Source organism: Saccostrea cucullata, unplaced genomic scaffold (assembly GCF_032062105.1).
Source record: "Saccostrea cucullata isolate Sc308-1 unplaced genomic scaffold, CSIRO_AGI_Scuc_v1 ctg2463, whole genome shotgun sequence".
NCBI classification, from domain to species: Eukaryota; Metazoa; Mollusca; class Bivalvia; order Ostreida; family Ostreidae; genus Saccostrea; species Saccostrea cuccullata.
In genome coordinates this window covers 61323-83305 of record NW_026922601.1, presented here as the reverse complement: position 1 = coordinate 83305, position 21983 = coordinate 61323, and the positions used below count along the sequence as shown (strand labels likewise).

The 21983-nt window shown below is 31.2% G+C and overlaps 1 protein-coding gene across 1 annotated transcript; it reads right to left on the bottom strand.

Moving 5' to 3' along the window:
* Positions 1 to 3541: 3541 nt before the first annotated feature.
* LOC134262051 (uncharacterized) lies at positions 3542 to 20149 on the bottom strand. The gene is made up of 15 exons (XM_062744426.1): positions 20050 to 20149; positions 19750 to 19799; positions 19375 to 19530; positions 19103 to 19228; positions 17579 to 17696; positions 17440 to 17480; positions 16848 to 17052; positions 16500 to 16696; positions 9897 to 10026; positions 9729 to 9772; positions 9506 to 9643; positions 7443 to 7556; positions 4689 to 4794; positions 4499 to 4563; positions 3542 to 4290 (listed from the first exon to the last, which is right to left on the bottom strand). Exons 1-15 carry the CDS (start codon positions 20118 to 20120, stop codon positions 3758 to 3760), a joined length of 2094 nt encoding a protein of 697 aa, XP_062600410.1. The 5' UTR covers positions 20121 to 20149; the 3' UTR covers positions 3542 to 3757.
* Positions 20150 to 21983: the final 1834 nt, after the last annotated feature.

Genomic DNA, 21983 nt, shown 5'->3' with positions numbered 1-21983 from the left:
AACTGGGCGGACAGAAATCCAGTCAACGTGCCTCCACTTCCAAATTTTCCGAATTAACATGGCAAATACAGATGCTCCTGGATTCCAGCCTCACCAATTCCTCAACCGCCTCGTACTCCCATGCATGGGTGATATTTCAAACTTTTGCACAGAAATATGACTTTCCGGTGGAGACAACATATTTTAGTATATTACGTCGCATACCTTTTTTCGAGGGACTATGCTGCATCGACCATTACATCTTATCTTTCGGCAATTAGTTACATTCATAAGCTTAACAACTTCGGGGATCCATGTTCATCTTTTTTAATACAAAAATTACTTTTATCAACCCGCAAACTTAAACCTACACAGGATGTTAGGATACCTATTACCAAAAAGATTCTACATCAAATATGCGATGTGTTACCAGTAACAGTTTCCAATGCATTTGAATCTGCCATGTTTAAAGCAATGTTTTTGTTGGCATTTTATGGATTTTTGAGGATCGGAGAAATAACATCTTCCCAGAAAGTGATCAATAAGAATTTACTCCATATTAACCAGATTGAGATGGAACAAGACAAGATTATCATCAAATTTATTACTTACAAACATCACATGGGTAAACCTTTCTTTCTGACAATTAACTCAGCAAGCAACAAAAACTATTGCCCAGTTCAATGCCTCCATAGTTATATTAGTTTAAGAGGGACACAAAAAGGGCCATTGTTTTCCTATATTCCAGCTATTCCAGTAAATAGGTGTAAATTCTCCACAATCTTAAAAAACTGTTTATCGTTTGCAAATATGGACATGAATAAAATAACTAGTCATTCGTTCCGGATAGGCATGGCATCACATTGTGCAGATGTTGGCATGAGTGACAGTAAAATTAGACTCTTAGGTCGATGGAAGTCGGATGCATTCAAGAGTTACATCAGGCCAATTAACTTTTATTAGAATATCAATAGGCTATTTGTTAATGCCTATTAGATATGGTCTACCGAGCGAGCAACAAATTTAAGAACTTTAGAGTGACATTAGTGATTGATAGATGGACATTTAAACAAGTGTGTTTCAGGAACATATGTATATTTCCTGATAACATTGCAACTAAGCGGGACATATGTTTATTCCCGCTAAGTTCAATCGATCGTGACGGTTACTATTTTAAACTCATTGATGTAATTAATGCAAAATCCAATTGTTCAGGAACATATGTATATTTCCTGATAATATTTAGGTGGGACATATGTTTATTCCTACCGTTTAAAGTGTTTAGCTGCTTTTATTTTAACATCTGTTACATGTAAATATACATTATTTTTCTGCATGCATGTAGGTAATAGATGAGGCATATGTGTATCCTCACCTATCATGTGTTATACTTGTAATTTTTTAAATAAGGCTAAGGTTTTCAGAGCATATGTATTTCTCTGAAAAGGTTGGCCTTATTAGATGTATCTGCACTTTGCCACTTACTTAAATTTTTTTACTGGTGTGGGTTTTTCCTTTCTCCTTGGGGTCTGAACTTGATTTATGGGATTAAATCAAGTACATGGCGGTTTCAGACCACAAGGTATAGGTTGCTTTAAAATTATGTAATCATTTACATCATTAATGGGAAAATTAATTGGACTTATTAATTAATATTAATTAAAATATTATTGGGGTAAAAAATCAAATATTCATAATTGTATATCAAATTTTAATTAGGTTATGATTACATAACCATTTAATGAGATTTACATCAGTTTATCATTTTATGTAATTAAAATTTGGGTTATTAATAAAGTCACAGTGGTGGCAGAGTGCAACATAACTTATTGTTTCTGTGTCATGTATGAATATGTATAAGATGGAGGGCTCAGGAGGTTAACAATGGTAAATTACATGAACGGAGGAAATGCATACTAATTGAATATACATGGAAGGATGCTATATTGGAATGTTGGGATTCGAACATTGTCAATTATGGATAAAAGAATTTTAAGGTTCCTTAAAATACTTTATGTATATTGATAATGTATTTCTTTCTCAAATGCTGGAGTTATCGCTCTTGCGATACACTCGAGCTTAATTTCAATAGCATCTTCTTATATGGTAAGCTATGTGAGTGCGGATGGATAGAACCAATAGAATCGTGTCGCGGGAAACTGAAGGTGCGTCTCTTTAGAGATAGCGTGGGTTCGCCACTTTCTTTCAGGACGCCGGACAATTAACTCGTTGGAAATTTTCCTACGATTATTATCCACCTCCACCCCTCCACCTTCCTTTTTTAATGAATAAACCCATATTTTATTTATTTCTGTATTGTGGTTTCAGACCACAAGGTATAGGTTGGTTTACAATTATGTAATCATTTACATCATTAATGGGAATATAAATGGGAATTATTAATTAATATTGATTAAAATATTATTGGGGTAAATAATCAAATATTCATAATTGTATATCAAATTTTAATTAGGTTATGATTACATAACCATTTAATGTGATTTACATCATTTTATCATTTTATGTAATTAAAATTTGGTTAGTTGATAAAGTCAAAGTGGTGGCAGAGTGCAACATAACTTATTGTTTCTGTGTCATGTATGAATATTTATAAGATGGAGGGCTCAGGAGGTTAACAATGGTAAATTACATGAACGGAGGAAATGCATACTAATTGAATATTTAGATCTTAAGAGGAATGCAAACTATGCATTATAAAAAGAACCTTTAAACTTTAAACTAAAAAAAAAAAAAAACGTAATTGAAACCTTGTTGGAAAGTAATTGAAAATAAATGCAATTTAATTTGGAATGAAATTAAATTTAAATTAAATTACTTGTAATTGAAAGCAGACTCAATTCTAAATTACTTTCAATTACTTTTTAAAATGTAATTAATTACAATTACTTTTTTCTAATACGCCATCCCTGTTAAAATTTGGGACAACAAAAATAGTTTCAAATAACTTCGCATAGTCAATCATTTGACCTTGCCGCTCCCCAAAATTTATTAATTTTTCTGGTGTTGAACATTCAAAAAGCAATTAAATCACTTCAAAGTAATGACATTTTTTTTTCTGATTTTCTTCAGATTGGTTAAAATTATTTTCCCCATGGACTGGTTCGATATATCTTTTTTTTCTTATTTTTTTTTTTTGTCGTAAAATATTATAATAGAATTCTTGACAGTTAGTATATCATATAACTAAAAACCAGCATAGAACCTAAAATTTCAATGCACACAATTACTCTTTGTGCAGACTGCATGTAAATTAGTAATCCAAAATTAATTATACTGTCAATACTTTGAAAGGTAAAATAATGATCATATACTTCTAAAAATTCTTCCGCCACAGAATAAACATGTAGTTCATCACTATATGTTTACGCATAAAAAGGAAATCGTTGAATAAAATATAGTTTAATTAAAATCAAACAATCTAAATTTATTGTAAGAATTCAAGATTTAAAAAAAAAGTCAAGACAAAAATCCGCTTGAAAGGCGAGGAACAAAGCTCTTTATGAATCTTTACATAATTTTAAAAGCGTGCCATTCCTTTCGTAAGGAGCTCATTAAAACTAACTATAGTAAGGCTTATTACAAAAGGCACGCCGGTAGGTAAAATTTACTTTACTTGTTAATGTTCTGTTTTCAAATCAAAAGGTATCGTATGAGCGTAATCCGAGGGATCAGATGCTTCGACCACTCATAACCGATTATATCATCATTGACTTCTATTTTATCTGAATTGTTTTTATATCCCTATCTCCTCCAGAAGTTATGGCTCATCGTACTTTCGCTTTGCAATGCTATATGGCTCAGAGGTCAAACTAATATCTGAATCTGATTTGCATGCATCCTCATTCTGTTGATTATCTGTCTCGAAAGCGTTCATTATGCAATACGAAGCTTCATCCTTTTGAGAGGTATCATGACTTATTGATTGCTTTATAAAATAATTTTCCATTTCAGAGGCATCGACATTTCGTCGTAAGGACAGAAAACTGTATTGGCTGGTTTCGTCCAAGTTTCCGTATACATTTTCCCGTAAATTCATTTTTGACGTTTGTTTTTCTTTATATGTTGCATCCTTGTTGTCCTGTGGGTTATTCATTTTACCATTTGTTTTCTCAAGGACAGCATCAGTTACATCATCCTTAGAGTATATGTGCAAAGGATTTGATGAGAAGCCTTCACCATGAACGTTAACCATTTTGGAGGATCTTACATCAGCATAAACATTTTCATTTACTTCATTCTGTATCCCCTGATGAGATGCATTAACCACAGGTTGTTCTGATTGTTGGACGTCTTTAAAAAAATGCATTATTCAAAATTCAAAATATAATTTTTTAAATTATTTTAATTCTATATAGATTAATATCTAAAAAAATATTCATAATATTCTATTAACGATTACCTAATAATGATAAAGTTGGGACTGGATTCTACTTTATATGTTGATAAATGTCTTTTTAGAATTACTTTGAAATTAAGGTTTAATCTATTTTCAATATACCTTCACTTGTAGACTCATCAACGGTTGCATTCTTATGCTGGTCTTCATCGTGTGGTTTTCTTAATCTTCGGTAGAAAAATCATATCATGCACTTTTCAGAAGAACATAAATTTCAAAGTACATTAAAATAAACTTTTACAACGACAAACATCTATATTTTAAAATATTTTACTTCAAGATAGAAGATTACCTAGAGAAGAGAAGAACAAGTCCAACTGCTGCTAGAATAGTTACAACAGACCCGATTAAGGCGAACGATACATTTTCCCACACAGGGTTGTCTACCATTGTATCTTCTTCGTATGATTGTAATAAAAAAAATGTTGAATAAATTAGTATGAAGTAGATTGTTGTAATATAAAATTCTTTGTTTATAACCCTTGTTTTATGGTTTGAGATAATGTTCCAATGCATGAATAAAAATGAACCCTTTATTTCAAGCATTAACTTAATTTTTGTTTTACAGTAAGCCCTTACTTTTTATTATACCTTCAAATTCACATATGCATAGTATTTCATAAGTCTAATTCTATAATCATTATTTATTATAATATTTATATTTTTTGGTAAAGGAAAACTCGATTACCTTGTTTTGTTTATAGGTTTTTAAGACAAGAAGACTACTATTTTATAACTATTTAATATTATTATTTCTGATTAAATTTTCCTACGGATGGTAGATGTATTATATTTTCCCATGTTTTTGATAGAATAATTAAAATGTATAGTGAGAAACAAAACCCCGCATGTACTCTTTTGGTAGCAATAAAAAAAATGTGTAAAGATACATGTAGCAAGTATAAGTATTTATATGCTCAAAATATATACTAATATTTTATATTTTTTCTTGTTGGTAACTTGTACCCCTAGTTCCCTTTCTAAGAAAAAAAAAATCTTCAAAATCAGTATCAGTGTCATCAGTGTCAGTTGTGAATATTACTAATATCGTAAACAACCAAATGAAATTGAACTACCATATATATATCTTGGATTCCGAAACTCCATAAAAATTCTTTCAAATAAAGATACATAGCGATGGAAGGAACTAAGATATTAACAATAAAGAAAACTAAATTTCAAGAATTCTATATTTGAGAAGTAGTGTAAATAAGGTATAAATACTTAAGAATTCCATGGAACTTATGAAAATTATTGTGAAATCAGAATATGTACCATAATCAACAGTTTAAAAACTTACTACTTTTCAAATTTATACAACCATTCCCCACGATGGATGAAAGTCAAAATATTTTTGGTAATATTGATAGCTGCTTTTTCAATAAAAATGGAACTAGTGAAGTAAATTGCCTTGTCATTGGCAAAATTATTTTGTAAAAATACTGTTTATGTTCCTTAGTTCTCCTGCCAAACGACTGAGTTTGTTTTTTGATAAACAGGCAAAAACAAATAACATCATGCTGAAGTGAAATATGTCATTTATTAAAGTAAATGACAGAAAAGTAAAACACAGTTAACAAATTGGGGGTCAGAAAAAGAAGGACTCAAATATAGAGTATTACACATCTTAGTCAAAATATTACACAATCTGACCCCCAGCACCATAATGACATTGTAACATGATGTACATAGGCAAAAGGGGGGTCAACCAGACTAGAATAATAATTCAAACCCTGTAATCTTTCACAGGATACAATATACATGCATTTTAAGTTGACCCCCTTATAAACATCATAAGTTTGGAAGACATATACAAAATGCTCTAAACTGCTGCCTGTCATCAAAAAAGGTGGGAAACCAAAATAACAAACAGCCAATAATAATACAATCGCGCAGGCATTAAATTGAACATAACTATGTTTCTCTCACCGCCGAGGAAAAACCATATATAAAAAGCCACACTGCTAAAAAATCATATGGAAACCTGCAGACATAAGCAAAATTGCGAGGTACACAAAATAAATGTCGGACTCATTCTCAGTAACCTAATACATGGATTTGCCATTTATTACAATGTACAAAAAGATTACTTGTTCAGTAAGAACGTGCGGTAGAAATAAGTACCATAAATCTCTTTTAAACCCATTCAAACACTATCAAAAAGGATGGGTAAAACATAACAACAAAAATATCAACCTGAAAGAAATAACAAGCATTGGTGGCAGAAGGGGTGGATGGTGGGTTCGAAAAATTCAGCAGTTCAATAAACCATGGTTTCTCGTTTGGTAAACGGATCAATAATGATCACGTGGAAAAGGGTAAAATAAGTTCAAAAAAGAACCGAATAGCTGCTTCGTATAAAGCTATGTCCAATACAGACACTGTTATATAATAACATAATAAAACAAGAACATGTCACATAAATGAAATTATTTGCAATAATTACTATTTTATATCTCTTAGTTGATTTGATATGCAAAAGAATGCTCTACATATGTACAATTTCTTAAACGAGGTAATTTATTGATAAACAAGTTTATGTAACAAGAATATCAGCAGTCTTGTTTGAAGCCATATAATTTCTTTAGTTCTATGGTCAATGCCATGACCTTGTCAGCAAATACAATTTATCCATAAGTCAAATGCTGACTGATGTTTTTCATATTTATTGTTACATGTAGTTTTTTTATTTGTACAATGAATTGACGAGTGATTTTCCCGTTATTTCCTGTTGATGATAAGGAGCACACGGCGGGTGTGACCGGTCGGCAAAGGATGCTCACTGCTCCATGGCAATTGAACCAGTCTATTGTTTAATGGACATTTAAGCTTGAATAATTTCGTTATCTCCTAATATTTCAGGGTAATGTATTTTTATTTTGATAATTTATATGTATTACTTTATGACATCATATTTTAATTTCAGTAAAATGCAATAAGAGAAAATTGTTGATGCATAAAAAATATAATATATCATTGTTGAATATTTATGCCTTATTTGAGAACAATTAATATACTATATTATGGGGATTGATTTCTTGTACACCTGGAATACCTTTAGCTGTGTTATGAGCATCTTGATCTTTTGGCTGATCGCAAGCAGCACAGGGTAATCTTTCTTGCGTCTTATCAGACAGTGACAGAGTAGCTTGTTTATCTGCTAAAAAGAGTACACGTATGAAAGGTCAGTTAAATAGGAATAAACAATAATCTTAAGCCTATTTAAGTACTACAAATTAGGAGCAGAGCTCTACAAGGCTGCATACACAACAAATCAAAACTTTCTACACCTGCTACATCTAATTCCATCGAGCTTACAATATCAGAATCTCACAAAATTATTTTTTTCTGATCAAAATCAAAGGATAATACATCAAGACAAAAATCTATTCTAACTCATGTAATAAGATTATTTGACGTAATCTTCTACATATTTTTTTTTAATTGACATTATAACGCCAGTTGATAGATGGGGTTCTCTTACTTTTGGTCCCTTTATAAGGAAATGGTTTAAGGTACTTATTAAGTATATTTACATAAACAGTAATAACATGTCCAACAGAATTATATTTCAGGTTAGTGATATCTCTATAGGCTCTGTAAAGTTTTCTTGTAATCAAAAGTTTAAAAACAGAAATAGATGTATATTTGTTAGAAATAAAAAGGTGTAGTCTTCAAATAGAAATAAGATGAAATACAAGACTAATTCTCTTGTGATTAAGAATTTTCTGATTTTAACCGACAAAATCCTTTAACTGATATGTTTTTAATACAGAATTTTATTAACAAATAAATGTGAATGCGATTGAGAAGCAGATAAAGCCTATTTTAGCCTACTCTCAGCTGAAATGTTAAAAGAAGAAGGTATGGTTTCTATACAAACTTTGCCCTGTGGTTTTCTAAAAAATGAAACTGGTGTAAAAGTTGAAAACTCATGCTTTTTAAATAATTGAAATTCAATGCAGAAAAATCATACAAGTCATTTCTCTCACATGTGTTTTTAAATGTTAATTATGACGTCATAAACATGTTCATTTTCCCGTATTTTCTGAAAAAATTGCAGAAGACACCAATTTTCAATGGAATTTTCTTTCAGATAACATTGTCCACAGGCATCGCCCACAAAGATCTTGAGATATGTGATTTGTTATTGAATTTCGCCCAAAATATCAAAAAATTAACGTGGGCGACGGCTGTGGACACTGTTTTCGAAAGGAAAATCACCCTTAAAATGGGTCATTTTGAGGCTTTTTCTGTTAAATATAGAGAAATCCTTCAAATTAATGACGTCATATTTGCAGAATGGTAAACCTTCATGCCATATTATCTCCTGATTTATCAGAGTCATTTATTTAACTAATATTTACGCCAGTTTCAAAACGTTTTGATGTCATTACATTTTTAGGGCGCAATAAAGCTAAAACCATACCTTCTTCTTTACTGCAAACACGGGTTTTTAAAAATATGAACTGCAGGGGGTTGAATCATTTTCATATTTGTTTATATTTTCCTGTGTCTGTATTTCCCACATATATTCCATCAATGTGATGATATTCTATACCAGTTGTTTTAAGTCTTAAGTCAACAGTTTATCATTTCAAATATGTAAAAAAAAAAAAGCAATTATATATCAATATATATCCTTTCTTATCAACAAATACAATTTATCATTGAGTCAAATGCTGACTGACCTTTTTCTCATAACTGTTATTCCATTATTTTTACAATGAATTGACGACGGATTTTCCCGTTATTTCCTGATCATGACAAGGAGCACACGGCGGGTGTGACCGGTCGGCATGGGATGCTCACTCCTCCATGGCACCTGATCCCACCTCTGATGTTTTGGAGGTCCGTGTTTGCTTTGCTCTTATTTTGTATTGTTTTATGGACTTTTGATCCTGAATACTGTTCGTTATCCCCATATGTTTCAGTGTAGTTTAAATTATAAATTTTTATATTAATAGAATTTTCAGAGGAAATATTTACACAGCACACAAGTGAAATTATATTGACCGGGTCATGTTGATGTTTTTTATATGGTAAGGTAAGAAGAGACATTTTAATTCAATGATGCTAGAAACATTAAAAACAAGAAAAAGTAACTACCAAATTCCTTCTTCTTACAACCATATTCTTTGTCACAATCTTCTGGAGAACAGTTGCATTTCGATTTACACAGTCTCCCATAGAATCTCTCTTCACATAAGCCACTGCAATTTACACCAAACGTCCCAAGTGGGCAGTCTAAAAAGGATTATATAGTCTAAATGTAGGTTAGAAATATCTAAGCTTGATTTTACTTTTTATCTAATTTGCATTGTGTAAATACCTAAGCACGATCCATTGCTATGTTGGTAATAGTTCAAGCAGCATCTGAAAAGACCAACACAGCATGAATGTTAAAGTTAAGGAATTATTTTTACAGCGTTTTATTCCTTTGAGGAAGTTTTTCTTATCATTTATTAAAAAATATAATAGACTTAACCTACAATCTCACCTGTTTCCACAAATAAAACCACATGTTGCTGTTGTGAAAATACATACACAAATATGAAGACAAAGTATATGATGATAGATATCAGCCATTGTAGAGTTAACATTAATTTGAATTTTCATTTGAATTCCATTTCATCTGTTAAGTGTACTACGTCCATCTATATCAAGGATTTCAGAGAAGAGATATTTATGCTAAATATAGCTAGATTCTACTTATAAACATGTTCCTCTTCCTTCTCATCACTGTGTGTGCTATTTGATTTGAGAGTCATAAGTACTGTATCACTAGAACATTTATGTGGACAGAAATATTTGAAGTTTTCGCAAATTTGTTATTCCATTTCACACACCCAAAATTGTTGAGATAAACTAATAAAACTTCTAAATGTAAAGCTTTGATGCAGGATTTTCATTACAGTGTACGATTAGTGTGTGAATAATTACAATTAGTACGAGACTGATTGATGGTATCCTTTATTATTTATATAGAATTTTTTTTTAAATATGGAATGTTTATCACACTGTAATGATGATTTCATGAGTTTTTGAGACGTCATATCTTTTTCATTTCGCATGCTGGATATCATCATTTAGTAAAAAAAAAGTATTTCAACAAAAATAATATGGATTGTCCGTGACCGAACCCGGCACTTCTTACATGTTAAGCGAGAGACATTCCACTACACCACAGAGTCACTTAATTCTGAAGTAAATTCTATGCAAATATTGGGTCACATACATGTATATATTCACGTTCGATATTGTAAAAATTTTACATAATGCATGATGTCTAATTTAGACTTTACTAAACAGTTCTAATAGATATAGTAAGAATAGAAAAGCCACTCAAAACTCTCCACATGCCCCTGTGTTAAAAATAGTGCCAAGCGACATTTCATACAATAAATACTAATAAAACAACCAGGGAGGGACACTTATAAAAGGGGCCCCAGGGAATATTGGTCTAAATTCTCATTGAAAAAGCTCAAAATCTTGAAATATCGTCCGTAAACGATAGTGTTACACACAGACAGAATGTATAAATTTACGACCTTGAACTTCGACGTTTGACCTCGAAATCAAGAGAGGTCTTCCATAAGCCACTGGGAGTTGTTATGTAAAATTTCATTGCGAAAGCAAAAGGGTTTGTGAGATATATGGCGGAAACGAAATTTTTAGAAAAGACAGAATTTATTACATTGACCTTTGACTTTTTCCCCTCAAAATCAAAAGGTTTTTTTGGGGGGGCCATACGAAGTTGCTATGCAATTTTTCATTGCAAAAGATAAAGGATTCTTGAGATATCGTGCGGAAACGAAAGCGTTACAGACAGACGAAAAGGCGGACGGACGGACAAACCAAAATTAATAACCCCCACTTTCAGTGAAAGCGGGGGCGACTAATTGGCAAATGTCGAGTCGATATGAATATTGCACTTCGGAGCTAATGATTTTCCCTCCCTCTCTCTCTTTCTTTCTTTCTGTCTCTTTTGTCTTATTTGACTTACAGTATAACATCAATACGTTGTCAACAGTGAAATTCTTTCCTAAATAAACTTGATATTTTATATTTTGTCACAGAATTAAATTACTGAAATATACAGGTATGGCTGTTATACAATTTGTACGATAGAGATGTCAGCTATATCATCTTGACGGAAACTGCTAATTTCTTCCCAAATATATTGCTAAATTCGATTTTTATTAATAATCCTAAAGACAATAACACTGTTTTGAGAATTGACAAAGACAATAAAATGTAAAAACAGAAAAATGAATATTTTGTAGCTGGATTTGAAATTGTTTTACTAGCGAGACATGATTTTTAAAAATATTTTAAAGAGTGCTGCGCAACTGTAATACATGAAATAAATTAATTCAATTTACATCTAAAGATGCTATAAACAGTTCAATATCCTTATGAAACTAACTACTGTATGTGTACTTTAAAAAGGGGAGTTAATATTTAAGCGGTTTTGGAGCGGACAACAATCTATTATTCATATATATCAGTAACAAATCGACACCAGAATCTGTGACTATAGATATTGCAAATCATAACCAAAACACCCTTCACGTATTACTTAGGTTAATGAAGCTAAAACAATCTGTCTTTGCCTTTATTTTCAATATTTCATCAAAAGCAATGACGCATTTATTATAAGTAATATTCTTAATCACAGAAGGATTCAGTCTTGCATTCATAACATTACAAGTTTAAGACTGCACCTTATATCGCCTACAAATATACATCGACCATTACTTCCCATTTTGTAAGTTACCAGGAAACTTCAAAGGGCCTGGATATCGAATATCTAAAACATAAACCTCCATCGTGTTCATGCTACCCTATAAGTATAGTCCTGATGGACCCATTATTACATGTCACGTAAATTTAGTTAATAATGAGGACCGTAGATCACTGATCTAAAAAAGATCCTTAATATAAGGAACACCAATCATTCAAAAGGCGTAGTAATTTAATAAATTTTATCTTTCATGTTGAAGATTAAAAATATCAAAATGCAAAAAGGAGCAGACCAAACACAGACCTCAAAACCAACAAAGATGGGTTCAGATGCCATGAAGGAATTAGCCTTCTCAGCCGCTGTGTGCTCCTTGTCATGATTGGGAAATTACAGAAAAATCCTTCGTCAATTAAGTGTATAAATAATCAGATAATGGACTCTTACAAGTTTTAAGAAAAATGTCAGTCAGCATTTGACTCAATTATAAATTTTATTTGCTGACAATGTCAGTATATCGACCATAGAACTTAAAAAATGATGACTTCAAACGGGGCAACTGATATTCTTGTTTCACCATCTAATTTTTCAAAAAATTACGTCATTTTAAAAATTGTATATATGTAGAGCATGCTCTTGCGTATCGAATTAACTGATATGTATCAATTCCATATGCAGGTGATGAAGGTATATTACTTCATAAATAAGGGAAGTTACCGATAGAAAAATTAAAGCCATCACGTTTATCAGAGAGCCTGGTAGATAAATTACTATCAATGTCATTTTTAAACATATGATCATCTGTTCTTAGTGTGTACAATGCAAGATGACAAATACATTTAACGAATTAACATAAATGTGTTTTTCTTTTAATTTAATCTGAGGGCCCAAGTTGTGGTAAGCTACAGAAAACAATTGTAGAGGCTCTTTGAAAAAGTAGTCATCCTGTACTTTTATTTTGAAAGTATTGAATGGGACAACTTAAAAAGAGATATAATTACAAATACGCAGAAAATTGTTGTAAATGAAATTTATAAGGTCAGAACATATATAATTACAAGTAAGAAGGAAATTATTGTATATTAAATTTTTAAGGTCAGAAAATGTGTCTTCCTCAACCAATAAAGATCCATCACTGCTCAATGGCTTTGTGTGCCTAGTAAAAGATAGTGACGTCCCTATTTGAGTGATTCTTTTTCGAATCAGATTTTAAATGATGTTAAACGACATACAGTCAATCAATCCTTTTTTTAAATTTGTTAAAAGGGTAATTGTTAAAAAAGCTTTTATTTCGATGTTGAAATGAAAAGTAATACTAGGGATGAAAATATTTTTTTTAAAAATCAGTATTTTCACACCAAAAAAAAATCACTTACAATTATTTCTATGCATTTTATTCTGTAATATTTATATAACATGTTCTGCAAATAGTTTGTGTACATGTCCTTTTTCCTACAAAGTCGTGGTGTAATGAATTATCTGATCATGTCTAACAAAATTAAACTAGTTCTATTTTTTAGTGTCCTTAAAAGCAGGAAACACGCATTAGTTATAAAATTATATATCACCTATTAATATTCCTAACCAACTATTATTTTTTTTCTTTCAAAAACTCTAATTTCTTAAAGTTAAATCTGAAAGATTTGTTACATAAAATCAACATTTATAAAATCATCTGATCGTCTATCTAAGTAATGTTAAAATGTAGATATAAACGATGAACTTGAACGCAGCTTGTTGAACAGGAAAATTGTTTAATCTTTCGTTGAAATACAAACTTTAGATATTGTCGTAATGTTAGGTTCTAAAGTAAATGTAAAAAAGGGTGATTTACACATTCTGCACTAAACTGAAAAGACAACTAGTGATCAAGGATAAAGAAAAAATCGATTAGAAAAGTCAGAAACTAGAACGGATTTTCTATTCCTTTACTTTTCTTTTTCAGATATTTACAATGAAACGAATTTAATGGTGACTTAACATCCAACATATGATTTCAATTTTTTTTTAAATCGTCAGCTTCATTGACTTATGTACCAATATTAGCTTAACACATGGGATGTATACCTTTCAGTTGATTAGATATGTTCTACGTTCGAACAAAAGAAGGATGTACGAGGGCCGTTCAAAAATTACGCGTACTGTACTATTATTTACTCTTATAGACGTCATATATTTATGAAATTTCACAGAAATGTGTATCCTAAAGATTTCGATAAATTGTAGGCAAAATTTCTGTATTTTAGAATTATTCTACTAAAATTATTATGTTGATATCAGATGCAGTCAAAAGCATGCAGTTTTAACTCATTAAAGCAAATTCGCGATTTTTTCGAAATTTTTAAAAATATATCTTTAAACTGTTTTATTATTATGTATTTAGATTTCTGACATGATACTAGTAACAGAAATATGGTGATTTTTCTCTTATGCGATCCCCGTAAAAACACTGTGAAAATTTGCACACTTTTGTTTAATTATGTGTTATGCTCGAGATATTTTCCAAAATATGCATAATAAAACATGTAGTAAACTAGGGTATCTGACACTTGTTCACAAATAACCTATTGAAATTTTAAAGACCTCTGTAAAAAGGCTATAAGGACAGCAGATCCGGACGTTAAAGAAAGTGATTGAGAGTGACCAATGTCACGCTATATCTAATAAATACCTGCAGTTTTTGGTTTTAAAACAAAAAAAAGAATAATGTTTACTTGTTAAGTAGATTTTAAGATTGACAAGAGATGGGATTTGGATGTTGAGTAGATAAGGTAACTCAAACTGTAGGGGCACTCTTGGAAAAATGTTCAGAAAATGAAAGCTCGATCACATATTTTTTATAATGCTTGTGACGTCGAAGATTTTGCTGCTCCGCAATAGTTGTAATTGGCTATTTAATTGATACCAATTTACAACATTTTGATTTGAAATTTTGAAGACCATATAAGTAAAGATTCTTTTATATTATGTGTGACATTTTGCCCGATTATGTAGTCAAATATCTTTTTTCTGTGCACCAAGTCCGCGTAATTTTTGAACGGCCCTCGTAATAAAGTTTTTGACAAACAAATAGATGAAACAAGATGATCAACGATGTCGTTTTATGTCATTAGTTTGTAAATTTTATGGTCAGTGCAGTCATCTAGTTACAGAAGCAACTTAGCATTCAATCAAATACTGACTGGCATTTGGCACACTATAAGGCCATAACAATTATTTGCACACTGAAATGTGTACAGATTTTTCCGCTTTCTCTCTGTCATAAGAAAAGATATACAGCAATTGATATTGGTCGGCAGGGAATGCTCACTCCTCCTTTTCTTTTTTCGAAAATTTTTGCTGCAAAATTGTAATTAGTTATTTAAATGACAGAAAAAAAAATTATAAACATGTGTTTTTTCTATATTTCAGGAGAAAAACTACGTGTCTGCTTTAATTGGAGCAAAATAATCCCGTACAATATTGATTTCTTATATAAAACTTCACATCCCTTTGTAGAAATCTTTCTTCTGAAAACCGAAAAAAAATATACTTAACATCAGTGTAATTAAGCATAATGGTTGAAATGACACACAGATTTATCATAATAGCATATTTTTTATTTGCTAGAACATTCAGCAACAAAAAAATTCTCGTCAATTTTTTTCCATACTTGTCACAAATAATTTCCTTCCTCCAACAATGTTTAATAGTAGAAACAAAATCAATGTAATGTTTTCTTTCTTTTATAAAATTGATTTTTTATCTAATATAAATATATTTTCAGTCATATTGACAGCAAATGAGAGCTAATTTCTAGTTGGTTTCGATAATGTGTGATACAATTAATCAATATCTATATCTATATAAATGGATTATTAGTTAAAACCTTTTTGGCTTTGCATTAACAAAAACAATAATTTATAAATGAAGTTACTAAAATGGACTAATCTTTCAAGCATAAATCCTTGTTTATTTATGCTTTATTCAAATTTCTGAATCATTTTTTAAATGTAACATTTGAAACCCGTTACTTTCTTTTTTGTAGTCGTTGTGTTTCGAATCGAAGCCAACATCTGAATCATCCAGACTGTGATCTTCAGAAAACTTAATATTTATCAACCTATATGGATTGTCATTGCTGTGTGTTTAGAGACGCCAAAGTGATTACTTCACGGCATAATATTCAATTTCGGAAGGATCAAAGTATCCTCTTAAGGACAACACCAAATACTAACAACTACATGTATCTTTAAAAATACTAAGTACTTCAATCATATTCCTGTTGTGGACAGGTCACTGAATGTCATTCAGTCACATTTTAGAAAGATTTTAGTTAATTGAACGGCTGAGTTTCATCCTGTATTTGGGATCCTTTACTTTTCTGAGAAGCATCCTCGGAGTGCTTGGAGGATAAACTGACATCAGAGTCTGAATCAAAGTCGTCTAGACTACGGTGATCTTCAGAAATCCAAACATTTGTCAAACAATATGGATCGTCATTGTTGTGTGAAAACTGACGATGGAGTGATCGGTTCATGGCATAACATTCCATTTCAGAAGGATCGAAGTTTCTTCTTAAAGACAACACGCTGTACTGACAGCTTTCTTCAAAAATACCATAATCGTTTCCCTGTTTATCGTCCTTTAAAATCTCTTCCTCTCTACCTCTAGATCTCTCACAGGAATTTTCAAGCAAAACATGTCTACAGTCTTCATCATTCCCAAAGGCTAAATCCGTTCCCTCTCCCTCCTTTTTGATAGACAGATTGTTTCTTTTGGGTGAAAAAATAGCTTTGAGATTCCATCATTTGAGAGGATCTTATATCTGCATAGATATTTGTATCTAGATCTGTATTCGTTCTCGGAGTTGTATGTACAGTTACCATTGATACCGTTTGATCATTATGTTCTACTGAGTCGGCTTGGGAATCTAAACAAAATGAAATAAGCAATTAATTTCTTTTTTTGCATCAAAATCGATGGAATACACAACGTAGACTGTATGTATGTTTATCCTTTTAAAATTCCTTAATACTGGAATTAAACTAAAGAAATCTATGTTTCTTATTTAAAATATTGTGTTGGTATGTTTGACAAATTTTTATAATGAAACACACGGAGATAAAGAGCAGTTTTCAAAAGCAAAAGTCTAAAAAAAAAAATACAAAATAGGGCCTAAACGTCATAGGTGGGATTAGGTACTGAATTTCTTATTTAGTTGATTTTTAGTTTATACTAGCAATGAAATACTTGACGATAATGTTAAGATTGAAATCATTTACATCTTACAAGTACAGTATTTGGAAATATAAATAACCTGTTTCCTGAAAATGTCCTGCTTGGCTTCTTTTCTTTTCTCTAATGATAACATAAAATCATGAAAAGTCATTATGCAATTTACTGCTTAGAATGAAAACAATACGATTATTCCATGGAATATTAAATGTGATATTCACCTTGACTTGTAGTATAAAAACCCTGCTGCTACTAGGACCACTAATATGAATCCCATCAGAGTGAAGAAAATCTTCTGCCATTTAATATCATCTGTAGGTAACATTTTCACATGCGTGGCTTAAAGTGATTAAAAAGCCCTTAATGTGTATTTAAAAAAGTCCTTAACTGATCATGTTTTATCTTCAATATCCGTAATATCCCATCCTTTATCAATCTGATAAAATATATGATATGAATCATAGAACAAGTTTTACCCATGTAATTTTTGTCAAAGCCTCTCCGTAAGAATAAATGCATTCAAATTATAAGAGGATTGACACAGGTCATGAGAATAATGTACATTGTATTTAATCAAACAAGTATTTTACCTACCTCCTCATATTATTACGTAACCGTACCTTATCCATCTGTTACCTTAGTCTGTGTTTTGGCGAGTTTTTACACTTTTCAACACTGGATTCATTGATCACATTGCAAGAACAGTATCATTCAAACCGAATTTATCAGAAAATATAAATTTTTTTAGAGACCTGCTTTCGAATTAATTTTTCGTAGACTTTTTGTACAAGAAACAATTGGAAGGGAATTTTGAGAATTTATATGATATAGTTTATTTTATTACCATTTTCTTGATAAAAATCAGCACAATCCCTAAGATTTTCAAGACAAATCAGCACAAAGTCAAAGTACACAAAGTAGTAATTTAATTTTCCAGAAAAACATTTATCTGTCTTTTTAATTATTCAAAGCTAATATTGAAAGTGATTTCAAAAAATTAAGCATTCAATCTCATAGTCCATAAAATAATGCAAATTATGAGCAGAGGATGCACGGACCTCCAAAACATCAGAGGTGGGATCAGGTGCCATAAAGGAGTAAAATCCATCCTTAGTTCAGTGTATAAATAATGGAATAACAATAAGTATGAAAAACGTCAGTCAGCATTTGTCTCAATGATGAAGGATATGGAGATAACGAACAGTATTCAATCTCAAAGTCCATAAAACAATACAAAATTAGAGCAGAGCAAACACGGACCCCCGAAACACCAGAAGTGGAATCAGGTGCCATGGAGGAGAGTGCATCCCCTGCCGACCGGTCAAAACCGCCGTGTGCTCCTTGTCATGATCAAGAAATAACGGAAAAAATCCGTTGTCAATTTAGTGTATAAATAATGAACTAAATTGCATTTGCTATTGTTTATGCGTTTTCAAAAATTCCAAAGTTCTTCAGTATATTTTAAATTGATTTCTTGATTTTATCCATTGAAAACGATGAATATTCTTATCTGCTTGCAGGATAAAATTTAATTTCCTTCTATAGCTATGTATTTTATTGAAAAAAAGTAATTTTCCACAGATATTCCATGTTTAACTGAGGTTTAAAAAAAGGTTAACTTTTAAAAAATCCTAAGCAGTCAAAGTATTCAAGCGTACTATGAAAATATAATCTTATTCTCCATTTCTAAAAATATCAACTTGAAACTCTTCAGACTTAAAATGAGTGCTTAGAAAATACCATACTTGTACTTGTAGATTGAGTAGAATCATGTAGTCCTTGAAAACAGTCAAGGTCACAAGAACCATCTGAGCAATTACATCTCTCTCCACAAGTTATTCCATTCCGACATCGTTTCGGAGTTTTAGGAACTGATGCATGTATAGGATATAAAAAAATGTAGAGCAGGATTATTTGTCTATTTCAGAGGTCCTGAATATTATCTTGATCCAAACTGAATTTCTTATGACATTAATGTTAATGATAAGTTTTTATATTTGATTCTTGCAATATATACCTGTACTGGTATAAAGAAGCGTGTAGTTCTTAGGGCAACCATTAATTCTATCACAGAGGTGACTTGGGCAGTTACAGGGTTCAAGACAAAATCTCCCATAGTAACCAGAAACACACTTTCCACTACAGTTTACACCATATGTTCCAGCCGGACATTCTACAAAGAGGGTCATTTATTACTCATTATTTCCAATGTTCCCATAATTGAAATAAAGATACCGTACAAACAGATAAATGTCAGAAACTTTGCTTCAACGTTTGCTAAAAGATACCTTATCCTGGACATTTTGTTATTTCAAGCTCTTTGCTACATATATTTATCAGAAAAAGTTAAAGGAAGTTAATCAATAGGTTATAATTATATTAGCATCTTTACCTTGGCATATATTTCCTTTTCTGAAGTAATTAAGACAACAAATACCATCTCTTGAAAAAAAAGGTTAACACAATTTGATACAATTATTTATATTCCTTCTCCATTTTTTCCTTTTTCAAATTGATCATATACTTCAAATTAAATCACAATGTAAATAAAAGTAATTGATATGGCCTTGGAAAGCATATATTATTTTTTTTAATCAAAGAAATTTTGCATCATTTAGAAAACAAGTAAAGACAAGAAATATTCATGGACAATAAAAACATGAAAAATCATCATCAGTTGTCTTAGTCAAACCTTTTCTCACATGCGTTGCTGTTTTGGAAAGCCAAGATCAGAAATCCTAAAATGGTGCCTACAACACACATTGTCGATCTCGTACTAGTCTATTCCGTCACATTGACAGCTGTCTCATTTTATTTATGTAACTTTTCATTGCTTTAAGTGGGTCAGCTAAACATTTACAACTACTTTGATTCGGAAAAATATATGATTAGAAGAACCAATTATTGTAAATGTTAGAGCCTTCGATGATGAGTCAAATTAATAGCGTAGAAAGTGGGCACGTGTTACATAAAAGCATATTGGAAACGGTTTGAAAAAGTGTTAAATTCACCATAATATAGATAATCTCTCTGAAACATAATCCTTCCTCGTGTTCCTGTTCTCCTTTACCCTATAACTATAGTCCCGCGGGACACGTTTTAAAAGTGACGTAAATATAGTTAATGAGGACCGTAGATCACTTATTTTTAAAGGTTCAAAATATAAGAAACTTTGCTTCTTCAACTGGCGTCAGACTTTCATAGATTTGCATTCTTCTGTAGACGATTTTGACAAGCGATAAACCAGAAATGAAAAAAGACGTTGCAACTTTGTAAAAATGAAAAGAATTTTCCACATCCATGTGACACTTGCGTAAAAAATGATTGACAGGCAATATGAAAGTCATCTATCCTTCTGTTCAATAATCCATGAGTGAAAAAAGAATTAGATAGATTACATGATCAGTACCTCCTGGTCCCTGCCGACAAAGCAGGTAACAACATTGTGAGTATTCCTCTGTAAAGCTCATTAAATAAATTGTACTTTAGAAGAACCTGGATTTAATTTTACAATTGGTAATCCAACTTATACTTATCGTACCCTTTCTAAGGAAAATTCTTCAAAGACATATGTCAGTTTCCAATATTTTTAATATATAAAAAAAAACTTACAAAAAAGAAGAACTTGATTGATTGATTGATTGTATATTGTTTAACGTCCCTCTCGAGAATTTTTCACTCATATGGAGACGTCACCGTATGCCGGTGAAGGGCTTGAACTTTTGACCTTTACTCGGCACTCAGGGCCATTGAGCTGTGAATTTCCAAGTTTTGTATCTTTATTTTCAACGCCTGCCGCTGACACGGGGCCTCGGTTTTTAAAAGTCTCATCCTGAAATTCTGCAATTTCACTTCAAAGTTATAGCTATGGCGAAGGAACAGTTGCTACCCACTTTAACGACTAGACATCGCGGTATAATTAAATTGTTTTTAAGATTTTATCAGGTTCGCAGCACTTTTCAGATACCTACCGTGAACGGTAGAAGAATTTGAAAAACAATATCTATATTGGATTCCAAAACTTCATAAAGATCCCTTCAATGAAACATAAGAAATTAACGAATATTATTTGAGATTTCATAAAACAAATATACGACAGTGTCAATTGAACCTCCAATAATCAAAGGTAACAGAAAATATATTAATAAGATAGTGTCATGCCGACTCTGAATTATTTTATATTGTTCTATGGGCTTTTGGTCTTGATTATCTGTAATCATTTCCATATTTTATTTCAAAAATATAGAAAATATATCATATTTTTGTTGAGAAAAAAGCCTATTGTTTTCTCTTTTAAAAAATATTAAAAACCTTGTAGCTGATGGTTTATTCCTGTAGGGGTATTTATGAAAATAGGAACGTTTATTATGAAATTAAAAGTAAAGAATTTCATAGACAATAAAGACATTACAATGAATTATCACGCTGTAGTAAGTTTTTATTGCTAAGTTTATGATTTTTCCTGGTTAAATTACAAGATAAACTCATTTTGTGTATTTTAAAGAAATGTTGTATGACGTATATTGTGTACCTGTCATAGTCTGTTTTTTTTTGGACAACTGCGGGTGGCTCTGAAAGCAATTTTATTGTTTGAACATTAACTGTGCTTATCCCTGCCGACAAAGC